Raw genomic sequence first — 20,077 nt, 5'->3', positions numbered from 1 at the left:
ACTGTGACCTCTCCCCCTCACTCTCTCTCAGCAATCTGGTTATGGCACCGCGGCGCATCGCAACAGTTGCGACGCCACAGCTGTGTTCTCGAGCGTTAAAAAAGAAAAAAACAAAACAAATGACATAGTCCATACAATGTCCACAGGCTTTCTGCTCCCTGTTTTTTTTTTCTTCCTGCATGCCCGTAATTGCATTTTTAGCCAGCGACTTAACAGCGCAACACTTACGTTGCTACAGGAAAGAACAACTGTCATACGCGTGAAACAATGAGATGCAACAATTAAGGGCAACAAGGAAACGCGGCGAAGTGAAGTGACAGGCGACCTCGTTAAAATATCAGATTTTTGCGTCACAAACAGTCGATCGCGGACAGGCTTACGATGGAGAAGGCGCCAGTCATAGGGAAACTGCGCATACGCACGCGACTGGCGCACACTCGAGGGCCTGCCTGCTCGTAAGCACCCGCATTTCCATGAACTCGTTGGCTCCCAGTTTTTTTTTTTTCGCGAACTATGCCATCGCCATCAAGATCCCTCTCTTAAAAAAAAATAGAACAAAGATGCGGACATTGGATTGGATTGGATAAACTTTTATTTGGTCCTCCAAAACACAGATCACTGTGCTGCGGGTAAGAACTATTGTGATATATCTGAATCAACGAGTTTACTTCGGCGATTGGCGTGGGAGGGAGAAGACACGAACTTGAACTGCTTTGAATGCCCGCACGACCATCCGCCACGCGCTCTATTATAAGCACCGGTGCCACATGGGCACTTTCGGATACGATCGGGAGACACCCAGATAAGATTTCTCGATCGCGATCAAGAATCGCCGCGGTTACGCAGTCCCCGCTACTAAGGATCGAGTTTGGCGCAGGTCCAACCGCAATCTGGACGCACAGATCGTGACCGTTTTGATACCGATCCGGCGTGATCGAGATTACAAGTGACCCCGTAGCAGCACCTGATCGGTATCGGGCCTAACACGGATCGGCTGTGATCACGATGGACACTGTCTTAAGTTGCGTACGGGCTGGCAGAAGTTGGGGTGCTGTTAACTGCTGTACAGGGGCATAGACAGAAATTTCGTTGGGAAAGAGGGGGAAGGGTCACTTTTTTCAAGTAGTCAATTTTCACTGTATTCTATGGCAAAAAAATTTCGGGACGAGGAGGGAGCAAGGGCTCGATGTGCCACCCATTGGCTACACCACTGCCTCTGTAAAGTTGTTTGCTCCTCGTGGCACCAGCGCGTCTCGCGGATTAGCCACGATTAGGTTTAACTATAAAACGTCCCTAGATTTTGGAAAATCTAGGGACTTTAGGTTTAACAGCCACCGAGCGAGAAGTGGCCCTGTATTCGCGCGGGGTTTTATAGAGTTTAAGGTCCCTAGATAAACTTGTTTAACCTAGGGACCTTAATAGGGTTAGCGCGGTAGCGCCACCGCGATGCTGCGGCGGAGGGGCTAGGTAAACAGGAGCGAGCCTATATATGGTTCGGCCACGAGTGCCGGCAGAACTCTCCTGCGGTGGTCCCATGGGGACACCACCGCGGGTCGTTCGTTGCGAGTCGAACGTCGGCAACGCCGCATTCGCGGTTATACCCTATGTTTGTTATGATGTTTACAAGTTGTATTGGCATATTGTATAAAGTGTTTTAGTGTCCCGCCGCGGTGGTCTAGTGGCTAAGGTACTCGGCTGCTGACCCGCAGGTCGCGGGTTCGATTCCCGGCTGCGGCGGCTGCATTTCCGATGGAGGCGGAAATGTTGTAGGCCCGTGTACTCAGATTTGGGTGCACGTTAAAGAACCCCAGGTGGTCAAAATTTCCGGAGCCCTCCACTACGGCGTCTCTCATAATCAAATGGTGGTTTTGGGACGTTAAACCCCACAAATCAATCAATCAATGTTTAGCGGGTCACCAGTAATTTATCTGGTTCGAACGGCTAGATCGTCTTTTGTTTGTACAAGCAGGTTAATAAATGTACACGTTTTCGGTTTGCCGCAGAGCATCAAGTGTCTCTCTCTCTCTGCTTGTTCCGAGAGCGGCGATCTTTCGACAGCCCACAAAGTTCATGACATGACGGAGGCTAGACGAGGTCGAAAACACTTAAAAGCAGGGAGTGTCGCATCAGGAATCGTGGAGGGTTTCGACAAGTGGTCTCGTGTTCTTCAAGGCCGCAACCGTCGTGATGCGATGATCGCCATTGCCCTGAAGAAGGCTATAGGCCACTTGGCGTGACGTTGCCCCAAGCAATCACCCCCCCCCCCCCCCCGGTTTCAAAGGTTTTTCACCAGCACGTAGACGTTATTAAACTGCGCGAAACGACGAGCGCGCAAGTAATAACCCCTGACAGACGGGTCAACTTGAGCGCAGGGAACGCACTTTGCCGCCAGCTTCACTCGCACGCTGTCACTACACGGGAACGGTTAATGACAACGCTCGCTGCAGAGCGCACTTGTCGGCGAGTGCGTCGGCCAAATTCACCCAAAATCGCTTCGCTGCGACGTCTAAGCATCGGTAGCAGCGGCCCGAAAATAAATCAGCTATCAGCGAAAACCGACAATGGCATACAGTTTAAACTATCGTTTTTGTTATCGGAAATGTTGCTATGCACTAGAACATACTTTACTGTACTATCGCTCTCAGGCGGTTTGCAGCCACGGCCGCCAGGAGGATGCCCCGCCCACGCCGCGCAGCATGCCGTGCACGTTTGTACTCGAAGTCTATTTTAAGGGCTGCTTATAGCTGTAACGCAGTATTAATTAGGAAACCTTGCTTGAAGTAATAAATACCTGTCACGCTACCATGTGACCCATCGCCAGTGCGATCACTTCCAAAATAAACACATTTTTCTCTTGTGGCAGCGCGCCACGAGGACGACGATCTGAGAGCTTAAGTGCGCTCGCTCAAAATGACACTAAATTTGCTAGTGCGACCGGGGTATGTAAGAAAAACACTATACTGCGCTTGTGGTGCTCGGCGTGTTTATCATTAATAGCGTCCTCGTCTTTTCCCGCAATTTATTAACGCCTAAAACCCATGAGGCAACTGTGACGCCACGTGCACATAAAGAGGGTACAACTTCGTATAAGGGGGCACAGATGAGTACCACTTCGTATAAGGGCGACGCGCCTATCACGCGCTCTGGCGATGAGGGTATTACGCAACCGCTGGGATGCGCGCGCAGTGGGCGAGTGTTGAGAGAATCATTAACGCGTGAGTTAACGTCGGTAATATTAACGAGGTACATATAACACTCCCATCGCGCCTGCGTATGCGCACAGGCGAAAGCACTTGATAACAACAGCAACCGTGCACCTTAAACTGTGCTTTCTACAGGCACAACTCATCGGACTCCCTCGAGGTGTAACGTGGGCCCAAGAAAGGGGGAAAAAAGGAAGAGGGGATGGGGGGAATAGTTTTTGGCCAGTGTTCTCACCAGTTAATTTTGTTAAGATGTTAAACGAAGTAGCCACACAACTTTGAAGCATACTACCCATTAGTGACACAACACAGTAAACGGTTTCCCAAGATTACGCAACACGTATAGGCCGACAGGATAACGGCGGTATAAATGCAGCGATAGCCAGAACGGACATCAAAGAACAAGAGAGACAAGTAGTCCCGAGTTTCCGTTCAGTCTTCGCGCACTTGACAGCGCTCGTCCTAGTCTCTATTGTTCTTACACTGCGTCATATAGTTATAACGCTCTCACAAGTTCAGCAACACGCAGTCCAAACTATAGCAGTCGGTTCTCTTGTATAGTACGTTAGAAGTAAGGCTTCGAGACAAATATATGAGACGCCGAAGCGCACTATAAACCACAAGAAAGGTTTTTAGTGCGCTAGACAATTATATGAGACGCTGGAGCGCACTAGAAAACCACAAGAAACACAAGAGAGGTTTTCCGTGCGCTATACCGTCTTATACCATGGAGTATACGTACCAACTAGCCCAATGTATACCCAATCTTCCGCCCTCCTTCGAGACAATTCCTGCACGCATGCGTGATCAGCACTCTCCTCGGTTTCTTGCCGTCTTTCATCGCTCACAAGACAGCGCAGGCAAATTAATAGGTATCGCAGAACAAAAGTAACAAGACACTGAGAAGATACAGGACAGAGTGTTGACTTCAACCAACGATTTGTTTTTAGGTCAGCTCGCACATTTATAGGGGACCATCAGTATCACACAGCATATCGTTCAAAAAGCTGGCCTTAAAACAAACTGTTAGTCGTATAACAGCCCCGTTTCCGGTACATTCTTTGTGTCATGTAACGTTCGTGTTAATACACCTACGAACTATGCACCACCTACAATCGCCCGCCCGCAAATGGTATTCCGTAGGCAGTCAGCCGCAGCGTCATTAATTACGGTTGGCATACTTATTCGAGCCTTACTTTGACCTCGCATCAACGGGCCCATATCCAGAGAACCGTAGCAGGTTCACACTGTTTAGAATCCGTCTATATAGGTATAATGCACGGAAGAAAACAAGAACAACAAGTAGACGGGGACAAGCGCAGACTGTCAATTTATAGTGACGTATAAATACGGTCTGTGAATAATAATAAACTTTCAGATGATAGTCTGCGCCAGCCACTGTTCCGTGCGGTATACGTCAACCACGAATCCCCCAATCGTCCAATTTGAATCCGCCAGCCACGAGATAGACAAAATACCGAAGAGCACTCGCCTATGAGGATGGCACCGAGGATCTCGAAGATGGTGGCCAGGATGCAGGCCTGCCGCAACGTGAGCACCTTGGCGCCCACCGAGGTGCCGAAAGAGTTGGCAACATCGTTGGCGCCCACTCCGAAGGCCAGGAAGAAGGCGAGGATGAAGCCCACCACCAGGATCCACAGCAGGTTGCCCGTCGACGCGTCCAAGGGAACCATCGTTGTTCACTCGACGAGAGATATTGCACGCCTGCGAGGACAGACCGGAACTTAAGCCCAACAAAACATTCGGCGAACTTCTCGAAATGGCAGTGAAGTTTCACAATTAGTACAGTAATAATCGATAATAACAACTGTTGGAGTTTCGGTGCCTCAGTGGAAGTATCAGGAAGTTTTGAACACCTGGGGATCTTTAACGTGCACCTATATTTTAAAACCTAGTAACGATCGAGGACCACAAGGAAACGATGCGGTGGACGCATGCGCCAGTCACGCGGCTGGACACAAAGCGTTGCTATTTTCAACCTGTTATACTAACACATATGTGACGAGCGAACGCAATTAAACGCAGGAAAGGTACATCAATTTCTCACAAAGCTGCAACGCCAGTATGATAGCCACATCACGTGAAAAAGGTTTGAGATCCATAAGTCAACAGGGGGAGCACTTTCACACGACGTAACATCCGCGGTGCTATGCGTCCCGAGTACGGGACGGAGATGCTAAACGACACGTACGCACAGACCGGCAAAATACATGGAAGCATCCAAAGCCGCATTCGTCAAGCCATCGGCCTTTTGATAAAGAAGGATGCCGCAGGGAAGGCGTTTGCGCGCATAGATGCTAAGAGAAAAGCGGGATGAAAAGTTGCACGGCCACACTTTTTTCTCTCTCTTTTTCAAGTACAGCACTGACGTATTCGCGGCATGTATTAGCGCGACACGTATAAGAACCACGGCACACATACTCACATATGTGTAATATATCTTGCTTTAGTACAGTGCAGTGCAGTATGAAACACCAACTTCCCCGAACAGGAACCCTTCAGCGACGCAAGTCTTTAAATAGTAATTCTCCGAGAAACGCAGTGATAACACTGCGAAGAACACGGGCGGACAAAGAACGTTTCCCTCACAGAAGCTCAATATATGCGCCATTCTCCGACTAAAGAAAGAAAGAGCGGCGACTGTTCTCCGACTTAACACCCTCCGAGTCCAACCTACATACAGTGTCTGACGAATTGCCGGACAACAACAAGCTCCATTTTCACAAGGTAGGGCGTGTAATCAGGCCATTAAGACTAGCTTCCCGCAAAATAAACGACGAAAAAAAAAGTCAGATACGGCGTCAAATGATGGGTACCACTTACGAGAGGGTTACAGTATGCGCATATGTGAATGTCGAAGGGACGAGGAAGGAGATATATGTCGCCGCCGCCTCCGCCGTCTACGTACCTACAGCGACGCGTGCAGAGACGCACACGACCAATGCGAAGGCTGTATATGGGGGGGGGGGGGGGCAGGAAAGGGAAGGGAGATAACCATCACGGATAGCCGTAAAACACCCCCCCCCCCCCTGCATACATACTGTTGTTAAACTACCGGCACGCGACAGCGCAGGAGCAATTAACACCGCAATCGAGTCTAGCAGGAGACGACCATGCGAAGGGCACGATAACCAAAACGTCCGCACGAGACTGGCGCTGCAGAGCAAGCCTGATGACGTGATGCGAAAAAAAAAAAACAATAAAAACCATCGTGCGTACGGCTATATGTCGAAGCAAGGTCCGTGAAACGACGCGGTGCGCTCACCAGACGGCACGTGTAATAAGAAAGATGGTGAGAAAGCTGAAATACCACGACGAAAAAAAAAAAAAAAGGCAAAGAGCTAAAGTGGCACCCGCCATGCATTGCCCAAAATACACCAGCCGCATGTATTCCTCTCCTCAGGTTTGAAGCATCAAGGAGCTGGAATTATTTTCTAGACCAGGGTCCGAAAACATACGGCCCGCGAGACAGTTTCATGTGGCCGCCAACACATGAGAACTTAGATTTGAGTCAGAATCGAACCCGGGAGTATACGTGGCTAGCAGGTGTTCTACCACAGAGCCCCACAATTGTTCGAAACGGCTTCGAAAAAAAAAAAAAAACCCTATACGAATGTCATGTAGTGGAAATAATAATAATAATAATAATAATAATAATAATAATAATAATAATAATAATAATAATAATAATAATAATAATATCATTAATAATATGTGTGGTTTACATCACAAAACCACGATATAATTATGAGGGACGCCGTAGTGGAAGACTCCAAACATTTTGACCATCTGGCGTGCTCATTCCCACAGCCGTCAAACGCCCAGTCCCGCCACCATGACGTCACCGGTTTTCGTTAGGGGAGAGGATTTTAGACCCATTTTCTTTAAAAAAAAGGGAGGGGAGTTAACGGTAGCGTAAGCGATGCTCTGACGTGCGCCGACATCTCGCAGTATACACGGGCCTCCCCCATTTCGCCTCTATCGAAATGCGACGGCCGGAGATCAAACCCGCGACCTGCGAGCCAGCCGCCGAGAACGCTATATATAGCCACTGATCCACCGAGGTGGACTCTGTGGAAGGAGTATATTTAACGAATGTAATATTGCATTGCAGAAGCGCAGAATCGCTCCAGGCGTCAGAACATGTGGATTGCGCGACCACTTGCTTTTAAAAGCCCACCCACTACTCATAGTGCTCGAATTCATCATTATCAGTCGCAACAGCATCAAGAAATTCATCAGCTGCGTAAGTTTACGTTATCAACAAGTAGTTTTGGCCCTTCGCTGATTCGCAAAAGAGTTATGGCGCAGAGAACAATTATTGTACCAGGGCATTTTAGGACGACTTGAAACGGCCAGTGTTACGCGCACAGTCGTTCGTTTCCTTACATACGACACGGTTGAGGAGTGCAACCAGAAACGAGACCAGGCTAGCGACTGAGAAGGCGATGCACAGAGGGCCCGATTACGCTATCGCGTTCTGCGCTTGAAGGCGAAGAAGCTCAAACGTTCTCAAAGTTTCATTTCGTTGTTTTTCGTTTTTTTTTTTAATATGGACCTATACCATCAAAGGAATGCTGAACTGTGGCGTTCCACACCGATTTCCCGTTCGCTTGATTGAAGCGACCGATGGCGCATCGTGCCAGTTTTGCGACGCTACAACCCCCGATGTGACTGTCACACACTTTCCATGAACTTGCTCAGGTCTACATTTAATCCGTCTGTAACACCTCCAAGCAATAAGCCGCCGGCCTGGCCAAACACCCGACCTTTCATCGTTCTTGTTAGGCATTCTGCACGAACCAAACCTCTTTGTGTGTGTTTCGACGTAACGATTACAACGTTTAATAGCAAGATTTATAAAGAAGGGTAACCTGTTCGACAAAAGCCGAATTGAGTAGAAAAAAGCGGTCAATTTGTGAGCGACTGAGTATTTATATAAAATAAATAACTCCGTCCCTGTCAAGGTTTTGCCAGCCGCCTCACCGCGGTGGTCTAGTGGCTAAGGTACTCGGCTGCTGACCCGCAGGTCGCGGGATCGAATCCCGGCTGCGGCGGCTGCATTTCCGATGAAGGCGGAAATGTTGTAGGCCCGTGTGCTCCGATTTTAGTGCACGTTAAAGAACCCCAGGTGGTCGAAATTTCCGGAGCCCTCCACTACGGCGTCCCTCATAATCATATATGGTGGTTTTGGGACGTTAAACCCCACAAATCAATCAATCAAGGTTTTGCCAGCCGTGACAGCGGAACCGTTCTAGAGATTGCGCATGCGTGGATTTGTTATAGTGCGAGCACAACAGGGGGCAATCAGCATTCTTGTCTAAGAGAGAAAGAAACACAGTGGTACATGGCCTTTAGGCAATGTTTACCGTTTACGTTGCATAAAACAGGCACCAGCGCTCAACCAGTGCGCAATTGCTCCCGTGACAACCAACCTCTGAAAACCACGCGCGTCGTGCGATGGTGGCCAAGGTTTCTCGCGCTATTCATAGATAAGCAGCACGTTCTTCCTTCCAAAGGAAACCACTGCAGATAAGACAAGCCTATGCCAGGTAAGGAAGGCTAACGCGTGCTCATGGTGAAAGTCACCACCTCCGTTTGATAAAAGCGTTCTATTCGCACAAAGCCCGAGTATTCAGATGCTTAAGAACATACTGGCTAAGCAAACGCGACGTTAAAAAAAGAAAACGAAGAAAAGAACAAGCAAACACCCGCAACAGAAGAGGACGGATGTTGTACATTACTGTACTGCCTCGAAATTTCTGGCAGTAAATCAATTACATTAACAGTGCACAAACAATCAACTACGGATAGTAAAATCCGGACAACACTGGAGGAGCATCACAACTATATAGTTCCCCACAAGAAACAAAAACTATTCAGCCAACTAGCCTGATACGTGGTTTAACAAAACTCAAAATTCGGCGAGATGGTGCATAGCTAAAGGGAAAATTTTGGGCGCAAAAACGAAGACATTCCCAGGAGCGAGATAGACCTGCAGGACGGAGGCTATATAGCGCCCGTCCTGCATATCTCGTTCTTGTAAATGTCTTGTTTCTGCACTCAATATTTCCATGTTAACCTGATACAGTTGTTGACAAACGGCTTCGCCGACTTCATTGTATTAGATAAATGTCGAAACTAGAGCTTTTCAAGCTATGTATGGTATGTCATGATTCAATTAACAACGGTCACGGGCAGCAAAAAATCGTCTTGAATAATTATGCCATACATTCCATACATAACCATGCCCCATGGCCACTGTCATCGCCAACGGCAACTCAGCTCTCGCGAATGAAATTTCTAAATAGTCCAACGCATCGAACTATTGCATCACCGGTTCCAAGTGCGCTCAAGGTTAGCAAAAAATCTCAAAAACAACACGAACAACAAAAGCAGAGAGATCACGCACAAAATATCAGCCACACAAGGAACACGCGCATAAAAGCAGTTAACCACAAGCCATGCGAAGCTGCTGCCATTCCGACAGTCTGTGTGCAGTGAAAGATTATATTTTGAGAACACATCAAACGCACAAAGACACATTGTGCGTTTTCCTGTTCTCGTCGACACGAACTCCGCAACTGCGTTATAACACTGGCACGGCGTAGCTTTAAAAGCACGCGCAGGTAGTAGACAGTTATAGTTTACGGTTAACGGGATAGCGGAGGTAAAGGGAATTCCGTTACCGTGCAGCAAACGTTCGTTATGGACAGCGCCTTATAGTTTAGCGGGATAGCGTTTACGCCGTTTACGTGCCCCAGCTGGGACGGTGGCGCCACCAATCGAATGGTTGTTAAGTTAAAGACAGTGAAAAGAAAACGAAAACGTTTGCCTATATGCCACCGCGCGAGACATTGTTACGAGTTTATTTTACTAATAATAAATGCAAATAAATATGAACCACGCACCAAACGCGAAAAGAAATTATGTTGCCGATTTGTTTACATAGATCTTTTAGTTAGGCCTAGACACGTTCGAAATGAGAAGCTATCTCAAAAACAGCAAGCACAAGTTCGCACGCTATACTAAGTGGGCGTGTTCCCATTCTGGTTGCCATTGAAGACAGTTATACGCTTACAGCTGAGACAGCTTTGCCCGCGAGTAACGCAATGCAGCCCGGACACAGACAACTCGCCACTTACTTAACGTTTACTTGAAGCTAAAAAAAAATAATGCCTTAATTTTATAAATGCGAGCGGAAAAAAAAAACACACACACACACAACATGACCCAACAACCCGTTTTCGTTCGCGCATACTGTCATTATTCCACAACAAGAGTTGTTAAAAGTTCTGCTCAGCCGGCGTCTTGCTCGAGCACACAGGTAGGTTAGCTATGTTAGGTTAGGTTATCGTGTTCTACGCGGAATATAACCACAAATGTGATCACGGGACAGGCCACGAACAGGGGCCCATCCAGACCATGCAATACTGGCCACTTATTTTTGTAGCTCAGGGGCACGACTGCAAACGGCGAGCCTTTGAGAGGCACGCACCATGGCCTCCGAGATTGCGCGCTGCCGGGCCATCTCAGAGGCCATGCGCGAACAAAGCGAGATCTCGCCGCGTTTATTTTTCACGCAACGCATGTTTCCTTAATTGACTTTAGGTCCTGCACATACAAGCACTCCCAATAGCATCCCGCCCCACCGGGAATGTATACGCTAGCGGCATTGAATCCACGACTATATGTGTAAGATTGGCAGACTGGGTATAGTCTGGCATACTAGAAGTATAAGGCGCGATGGCCAAAACGGTCAGAGAGAGAGGACGCATTCTGCGTGTGTGAACTCTCTCTCTGTCCGTTCGTTGTCATCGCGCCCTAAACTTCCAGTACCGTTGGAGTACAAACATCTAAGGGGGACGACAAGTCAATACCTTTTGCTAAGTCGTAATTGGGCCGCTAGTACTTAAAGTGCATGGTTATTATTTAACCACGTAGATTTTCGGGATTAGTGGCCCAGGACACCTGACGTCGCGTTGCACTGTTCACATCCCATCTTCACTGCCGAAAGGTATAGGTGACCAAAAGTATAGTCCACCGAGAAAAGCATGCCATCGCTTCATTTTTGGTTTTGCATCAGCAGCGAAGCCTGTTCCCCTTCGGACTATAGGCTACTGTGGCAGGGGGCTGGGGCGATACCTTGTTCTCACTAGTTGAGAAGAACACCACACACACCCACGGACACACAACGTCGAACTCAGCTGATCAGCGCAGACGCCACACCGTGCACGAGCTATATCGCAGTGCGTGTTTCCGATTTCGATGCCGAACTATCGTCGAAACCATCTCGGTCGTCCGCTTTTGTGTTGTTGCTTTCGTTCTTTTATTTTTGATTAGTTGAGATGACACATGGTCATTGGTGTCCACGCAGCCACGACTCAGAGGACAGTCAGCTATCTGTAAGAGGGCGCCAACACTTCGACACACAAGCAACACCGCGATCGTCATCGTTCTGACGCGCCCGGCTTACAACCAGCTATCGCCGCCACAGTGAACGCGGTCATACAGGCAGGCTCCCAGAAATAGCTCGCGAGCACAGATCCGGAGAAAAGCACGACCACCGATCACACGGCATCGGCGATAGCTGTATACGTGCGAGCGACGGGGAAGAAAGCATGGCAGGAAAGGGCGCGAAGCCCTGCAGTCTCAATAGAAGCTTCTCGAACGATGTTGCCATTTGGGATTGTTGATCAGCGGTATTAGAGGAGTAAGCACAGCGCAGAGCGGACACGGAGGAACAAAGGAACAGCTGTGCATTCATTGCTTGATTCAATCAGTCAATCAATCAATCATCCAAAGGAATTTATTTCTGCGCGATAAATATGGGTGTAAAAAAAAGGCCGTAAAAGCTGCAAGCTATACTTAGACTATGTTGTAACTATTCTATAAAAACTAAGACAATGTTATAGAAATTGCAAAGTGTTTCGAACATATAGCACTGACGTGCATATGAACGTCTTCGCTTTTTTTTTTCTACCGATGTTTAATAACCTTGCCGATTCATCGCTAAGATTCATCACATTCAACGATTATGTATTTGAGTATGACCGAAAGGCGACTTCTGAGTTATCCAGAGAAGCGCGTAAGAACACACAAGAAATCGACGTATCATGCAACAAGCGCAATCACCGATAGAAAAATACGTACAAAGTGAGTCATACGGCGCAGAGAACGAATACACAGACGAGAAAAGAAAATACATGTATTGATTCATGTCCACCTAGTCGTTCTAGCGCTGCCCCATATAATTCACCAAGGACCTTAAGCAACTAGCCCACCTACACATTATTATGCTTATAAATATACCACCTACCGCTTGATATAGCTCGCTATACGCCATGGGGTTGCAAAAACTATTTTTATTATTGCTTTTTCTTGAAAGTTGGTGGTTAGAAGATGAGAAAAGGCACCTAATTTCTGCAGCACGGTCGGTAACACGGCGAAGTGCCTGTTTGCAAGTTCTTCACCCTTCATAACACGCCGCCGGCTGCTTTGTCCCCCCCCCCCTCCCTTTTTTTTTATTAAAGCGCAAGCGAGGCTCGTAGCACCGTCACCCGGCAGATACACAAGGTCGCCCAGTTATGTGCGTGCACGGTGCCCCCGCCTTTATTGAAGTTTCCGCTCCAACAGCATTGCGGTGAACCCGCCGCCAACACTGTAGCAGAGAAATTGGTTCGGAGATTGTTGTGCCGGAAGATGAAGAAGAGAAAGGAAAGCAAGTGAAGAGATTGAAACTGTCTTTTTCGTTTTGTTTAATGCCAAAAAAGTTAAGCCTGTCACCTGCAGGTGCGTCAGTGTGTGAGCCCGCGAAGTTCCCAGTCGGCGCAGCAAATCAAAACACCGCAACTCCCGTTCGAAACTAGATTCGAACCGCGTTCGCTCATATAATGCGCTCAACTAACGCGGCCTGCCTGTTTACGTATAACGGTATAAGCCGTTATATAAACCATGTGGTGAAGGAAAGAAACACACAAAAAAAGGTGACGTCGGCCTTGTTCCACGCTATATACAGGCGACGAACGTCGCTGCTGAAACAAACATGTCGGGCGCAACGGATAGAGAGCGCGCCCACGGGACATGGCTTGGTTGATTAAGAGTTTCCTAAAACTAACTAGAGGGGACTCTGTCGCTGCGGTCGTTCAGCGACCATGAGAATGATGGGTAGTACACACATTTGCCTAGTCTTCGTACTTGCGGCTGCGTTTATTGATGCGTTTCGGTTTTGCTTTGAAAGAAAGATTAAACCCTTTTGAACTTCGTTACCCGATTTGGATAGGTAAGTCTAAAAGAATAAGGTGGTGAAACGCAACCGCTGAACATTTGCTGCTTTTTTTGTTTTGTGAGAAAACAACTCCAAGCCACACGAACACACAACGAGCCAAAAGGAGGCCAGAAGTACGAAGATTAGACAAATATGTGTACTACCCATCATTGCCATGCTCGCTGAAGCGCCGTGCGTTGCAGCTCCCATAGACACTAGCGCCAGAGTTCCCTCTAGTGTATATAAGGAAACTCTATGGATTACATAGCCACGCGCGGACACCCACTTTGAAGTTCAAATGATTGCACAGTGCGGATGCCACACAAGCAGACATATCAAGCTGCTCGAGTAGGTTCGGCGATATTTGGTGCTCGTGATTGCTTACTCCTGACTACACAGCGATATTGTTACGGGATTTGTGGATTATATACACGATGTAATTACTGGACAGAACACAGGCACAATGTTGTTAATTTTTAATTGTTAATTTTATTGAGGCATTTTATTTATATACTGCCATCTCACCGCGAGACAATGCAGGGGATGGGTAAATAAGTTACTTGCCAAATCAGGCCTTACATAAAATAAATCAGCACACAAATGAACACTATGTGCGTGATCCAACAAGTACACGCACAAAAAAAGCAAGTTCTAAATGCGAGTATAATAAATCAACATTGCATCAAATAACAAGTGTTGAATGGTATAAGAAAGCGCAAATGTAAAAAAAAAGCAAACTGCACATTTACGGCTCGTGATGTATGTGCACGTCCATGAACACCTTCCACACGCAACTGCACATAACTACACAAATACCGTAGTTTCTACGGTGTGCACGTGCCCGATAAAAGTATTGACCTCTATGTCATGCATAGACTGCTCGGGGCCCAATAAAAAATCCCCTTACACAATCACCATAGAATAATGAAAGGCGAAGGCCGCGTCTTCTTTCTCTTCTCAGTCGATAATGTATTGATATACAGCGGATGCCTCACGGTGTCAGCTGTCGTAAGGTTCAATAAAGAATTACGTATGCGCTCGTTCTACGCGGCCCATTGCGGTGGGCTAAGCGTAAACAAACTTAACGAAGTGCCAGCTGCCATGAAAAAAAAAAACAAATAATTCTGTCAATGCTGCTGAAAGGCTGGCCAGAGCTTAGATAAGCTGCGTGAAATGAGCTTTTTTTTTTTTACTGTGGTCTCCTACTTTTAACTGAAACTTATTGTATTCTCTATACAGAAAATAAAAGCTGACTGATTGATCTATTGATTGACATATGCGCCGTATACGGCAAACAACTTTGAATCAAACTTCCTGAACAACAATGCTTGCTTGAATAGTGACAGAAATAAGCTGATCTACCAAAAGAAATAATTTAGCTGTCATTAGAATAAACAGGGGAATGACTCACTGATCCGACTTAACGCGTAAGCACTTTCGAAGAACTATCAGTTGTGGGGGTGCTGACACCCTCTGTATAGTCCTAGCGTGTTCATTACTGATGTATCGATCCGGCGGACGATATCGTCGTCTAAATTAGTTAAATGTATGTATGTTGTTTGGTTTGTACCGACCGCGTCTGCTGTGTCCGTTCACTCCAAGAGCGTGGCGCTCGCTCGTCATATAGAGACCCCACACAGTTCAGACAACAATGCTAAAGCAGTAACAGCGAAAAACCGAGGCACTGAAATTATTACTCTATCAAATGAAGGATTAGTCGACTGGCCGATCAATCGATCGATTGATGCAGCTTAACGTAAACATGCCGTCAGGAAAGGACCACAGAATGCGTTTCATCCCTAGCTGGATCGACTTACACGCACACAAATTGAGAAGCAGCAGGTCGCTTCGCGTTCCGAGTGCGCACGCGAATGCTGAGGACACGACGAGGTGAACGAACCAGCGAAAGCACGTGAACGCTTGGGCGACCCCGGCGCATGCTTAATACAAAACCCGATAATGTGGAGTTGTGTTCCCATCGACAGCGCAGCCACGCCGGCCCAGAGCAAACAGAACACAATCTTCCGCTCACAGACGACACGTCAATATAACGCAAGTATAACGAGTAGACCGTGATATATACGTCAAACGCAAGCTGCACACACACACACACACACACACACACACACACACACACACACACACACACACACACACACACACACACACACACACACACACACACACGCTCGCGCCTTTATCAACAACCGAGTGACACCCGTTAAATCAAGAGGGTTCACGTGCTCATTTAACAATGTCCACACAATGGTGCTGTCGATTGATTGATATGTGGAATTTAACGTCCCAAAACCACCATATGATTATGAGAGACGCCGTAGTGGAGGGCTCCGAAAATTTCGACCACCTGTGATTCTTTGACTCACACCCAAATCTGAGCCCCCGGGCCTACAACAATGGTGTTGTCGTCTCTAGCAATCGACAAGTCACTTTACACACGACAGTGACAAGAAAAAAGACACCACGGGAAGGTTATCATTCTCGAGCGTACATTATAGGTCTTGCCAAATTCCAAATAATTCGTCTGACCCGTCTTCGGCGACAATGACGGATTAAAAGAAAATCGCGTATAATACCACTCACCCTTGTGTCAAGGTCGGGTCGCGTACCACGATTAGGAAGCCGCGCACCGCGCTGGTGTCGTGAGCGCCTGCGCCACGTGGCTGCCTCCTTCACGGAGAACAATAATAGTTGCAGCAATCGCAGACCGGAGGGTGGTGGATAAGAGACAGCGATCACGCCGGCGATAGAGCAGCGGAGGAACCTGCGGTACAAACGTTCCATTATCGGATGAACGCAATCGAGTCTCCTATCCTATATCAGACGCGGATAGCGACTCCGAAAATGAGCACTACATAGCGTACCATGGCTTGATAACGCTGAGACAATCGTCTCGTATACCGAACCCCACGAAGCAGCCACGTACCTGGCTGCTTCGCTGCAAATGTCGTTGAAAGACTAGTCTTCTGCCCCCCCCCCCTCCCGTTTTTTTTTTCCGAGCATTGCGTCGCATTTTTAGCGCAGCCTAAGAAACACTATGGTCTTTAGAATTACGTATCTACGTATTTTCTAGTAAAGGAACACATCACCCGATACTTAAGTATTGATGTTGCGCCTCAGATATGCGTATCATTAGCCTTTTGATCGACAATGTTCGAAAGTATGAACACAGCCACCAGCTCAAGATGGTTTGACGTTCATCCAGTGCGTAAACTTTGAGTGGCTGAAACATGCGACAGACAGACAGAACAAAATGTCTGCTTTCACGTATTCCAAGAAAGACTATTCTCTTTAAAAAAAAAATGATAGTCCTTCTACCACTGAGAAGACGGAAGCCAGCGAAGCTGTGATTACGGTGCGTTCAGTGCAGTGAATATTGCTGCAGTGAAATTATACACTATCATTTATTATATTGAGCGTATGAATAGGCTTGAGCACACAAACATATCCGTTTTTATCTTGTGCCCAACGTCATTTATCTCGTCCACAGCGTTCCCAATATGAAATCCTCTGAGACGTCAGAAACGCCGTTATTTCGAAAGTACAAAACTTGCATGACGTGCGTTGGTATTGCAAGTAAAAGCAAAATCACTGAAGTGATTCGGCCGCGACAGTGAAACCTTCACGTTTACTTCCACACCATGCCCATTTTGCCGACGCAATATAACGCTAAATTAGACGATTCAATTGGTATCTTAAATTTTTTTTTTCGACGCACCTATTGTCCATGGTCGCGGTGCGTGAGAACATAGCCGTATACAGCTTCACACTAAAGAGAGAGTCAAGAATGAAACTGAATCCTTACGCTCGACCGTAAAAACAGACAAAAATTAAACAGAGGACTCGGAAGCTTAATTAAGAGGAGCGTAACAATACACTTCCTTAGCACTCACCCAGTGACGCAAATTCAGAATAAATTACAAGAACAACCACCTTGCCACGGCGGCCATATTGTTTTTGTAAGTGTTGTAGGTTTTTTTCTTACTTTATAGAAAAAAGAAAACCACACCCTTAAGTCAATTAAAAAAAGAACACATGGCTTCCCAGCTCACGTGATAGCATCGTCTATTGAGTCCCTTCTCAAACCAATCGAGCGCCAGTTGCGATTTCAATAGTCTTATACACAGCTGAGGGTATTGAAAGCCGGTACAGGCTAAAAAAACGAATGCATTGAAAAAAATTCGATGCATTATGCTGCCCTGTCAAGTCATTAGCGTTTGTGATGTTTCAAAGATAAATTTCAAGGGAAAACAGGCTCCCTTGACCACCCATAATTTACGCCACTGCACTCACCGAATGCGCGCGTTTGACACTACGGAAATTCGTCTCGTCTGCTATGATCAAAGTAGTTAATTCCAATCACGACAACGAGACTGCTCAATTACAGAGCTCTTAGAAAGCATTTCCCGCCATATGAAGTCAGGTAAATGGCGGACTCAATACGCGACGGAAGTACGTCATCTCATCAGCGTACTCCACCACCCACCCAGCCAACACCCCTCCCGGTCCCCTCACACACAAAATCGCCATGTACAGTACGGTACTCTGTTAAAAGGAACACTCGAACGAACCCCTATCATAACTGCTGCCTCTTGAGCTGCAAGTGGATGCGAAAACATTCGTCATCCACAGCGTGCACTGTTGTGTCAAAGTAAGCGCGAACTGTCAAGCAGCGGTAGCCTTATGCAAACGGGCCACTATGATTTTGCGAGGAAGCGAAATCCGGACGTGCTCCCTTTACCAATTGACCCGCCAGTACAAAGATGGCGAGTCATACGCTATAGAGTAAAATATACGAGACTGTCAGTTACCAGGCGATGGGGCCGCGGTCGTAAATATGCACAGGCGCGGAGCCGTCACTGAACACACATCCGCATCCCGTCGTCGTCGGTCCGTCCGTCCTCTCGGCGTGAATGGATGCGGCGAGTCTCCGCGAAAGATAAGGGCGCCGATAACGGGGCGCACGCACCGCAAGCTTACGATAGCGCCAACTCGGCGTCCTCCTCCTCCTCCTCTACCCAAAGTCTCGCGTCGACGAGTCGGCGCGACAGCTGTGACCACGGTGAGCGCGCGACGCCCGTCTCCTCCGCCAGGAGACACTCCTCCACCCGAACACTCGCAATCTTCGATACCCACGTATCCGAAGAAGCGAAGCGATAAACACTTAGTTTGCAAGGAAAAACGAGCCGCGCATCCAGTATAGATATCGAAGACGGCGGGAAAGGGGGGGGGATGCAGGGAAGCGAGGTGATGACGTCAAACGAGAGCGATTTCTGACACAACGACGACCAAGAGCGGTCGTGTCCTTCCCTGCCTGCGCGCGTTGCGTCCACACGCGTGGATCACGCCTCCAGAGCGTGGCATAAATAGACGATCTTATCGGCGCTTTGCTGCAACGCTTGGGCCGACGCTTGCTGCTGCTGCTGCTGCAGCAAAACGCCGAGTGAAACGAAGTTGACCGGCAACTCGACTCGAGGAGAGCGTATGGCCCGAACGATTACGTAGTTCCAATGGCGTCGTTGCCCCGGTTTCATGTTTACGTTCGACCCGCAAGACCCACACCGGGAATGAGTTACTGATGGGAGGAAGAAGCTTCGAAAATATCTCCCTATCGAAATAAACGCGGTCAAGTGCAGGCGTGCGCGTCGCACGCATGTGACACCTCGTGTGCCCGCTGACGGACGTACTCGCAGACAACGCGAATACACCGAAGACGGGTCGTGTGGCTGCAGTCCAAAGCTGCTAACACCGGTAGATTAGAGCTCCGTAGGGTTGAAAAGTTTCGAAGATATTAAGTAGACAAAGCTCATCGATGAGCAAAGGGTCGCTGGTTCGATCTCCGGCTTTGGCCCTTGAGGGGGCGACACACACACACACACACACACACACACACACACACACACACACACACACACACACACACACACACACACACACACACACACACACACACACACACACACACACACACACACACACACACACACACACACACACACACACACACACACACACAATCACACACACGCACACAAGAAAACGATTGCGTACTTTATGTGTATACTGTCGATTTAGGCAGCCCTGAAGAAACTGAAGTTTTGTAGACAGCAAGTCGTGCTGTTTTCGGACAGTAAGCCCACTTCTCAGCGGCTAAAACATGGATTGGTTTCGGATCGATGCACTCAAAGATGACTGCGAAAACTTGAGACTTGCATGGCACCGGTATAAACATTAAGTTTCAATGGATTCCATCACATGTGGGTATAGAGCGTAATAAGGCGGCTGGCAGACTTGCCCGGAGCCCTCTGGAGCTTACACCAACGAAGAAGGCACCAAAAAACAATCAGCGTATCTTACGAAAAGCTGTCAATACGCATTTTGCACTCGTTATGGCTGACGCCTCACTAGCCATGTGTGGCAAGAGGGCTATCAAGGGAAGCGGCCTGCTTGCTTCATCGCATTCGAAAGGGATCAGCGCGTACACCAGCATGGCTCCGCAAGATCAGACTCTCCGCGACGCCCTGGTGCTCGAAGTGCAAGGAAAATAGAACACTATTTGCTTATGTGT

The 20,077-nt window shown here is 47.8% G+C and overlaps 1 protein-coding gene across 9 annotated transcripts in view; it reads right to left on the bottom strand.

Annotated features, from left to right (window-relative positions):
• NaPi-III (Na[+]-dependent inorganic phosphate cotransporter type III) overlaps positions 1-20,077 on the bottom strand; it is a 93,590-nt gene that overhangs the window by 40,516 nt on the left and 32,997 nt on the right. For 4 of the 9 annotated variants that reach the window (XM_075877118.1, XM_075877108.1, XM_075877075.1 and 1 more), the window contains exons 2-3: positions 16,093-16,273; positions 4,696-4,928 (exon numbers count right to left, since the gene is read on the bottom strand). In XM_075877118.1, coding sequence (XP_075733233.1) covers positions 4,696-4,897 — 202 coding nt within the window. In that variant the 5' untranslated portion in view covers positions 4,898-4,928; positions 16,093-16,273. Of the gene's footprint in view, positions 1-4,695; positions 4,929-5,649; positions 5,777-6,047; positions 6,120-16,092; positions 16,274-18,320; positions 18,448-20,077 lie in introns of those variants that run through there. The other 5 variants (XM_075877088.1, XM_075877096.1, XM_075877102.1 and 2 more) reach the window with 5 other exon arrangements.

Source organism: Rhipicephalus microplus, chromosome 2 (assembly GCF_043290135.1).
Source record: "Rhipicephalus microplus isolate Deutch F79 chromosome 2, USDA_Rmic, whole genome shotgun sequence".
Taxonomy (NCBI): Eukaryota; Metazoa; Arthropoda; class Arachnida; order Ixodida; family Ixodidae; genus Rhipicephalus; species Rhipicephalus microplus.
This window is presented reverse-complemented; position numbering and strand designations above follow the sequence as displayed.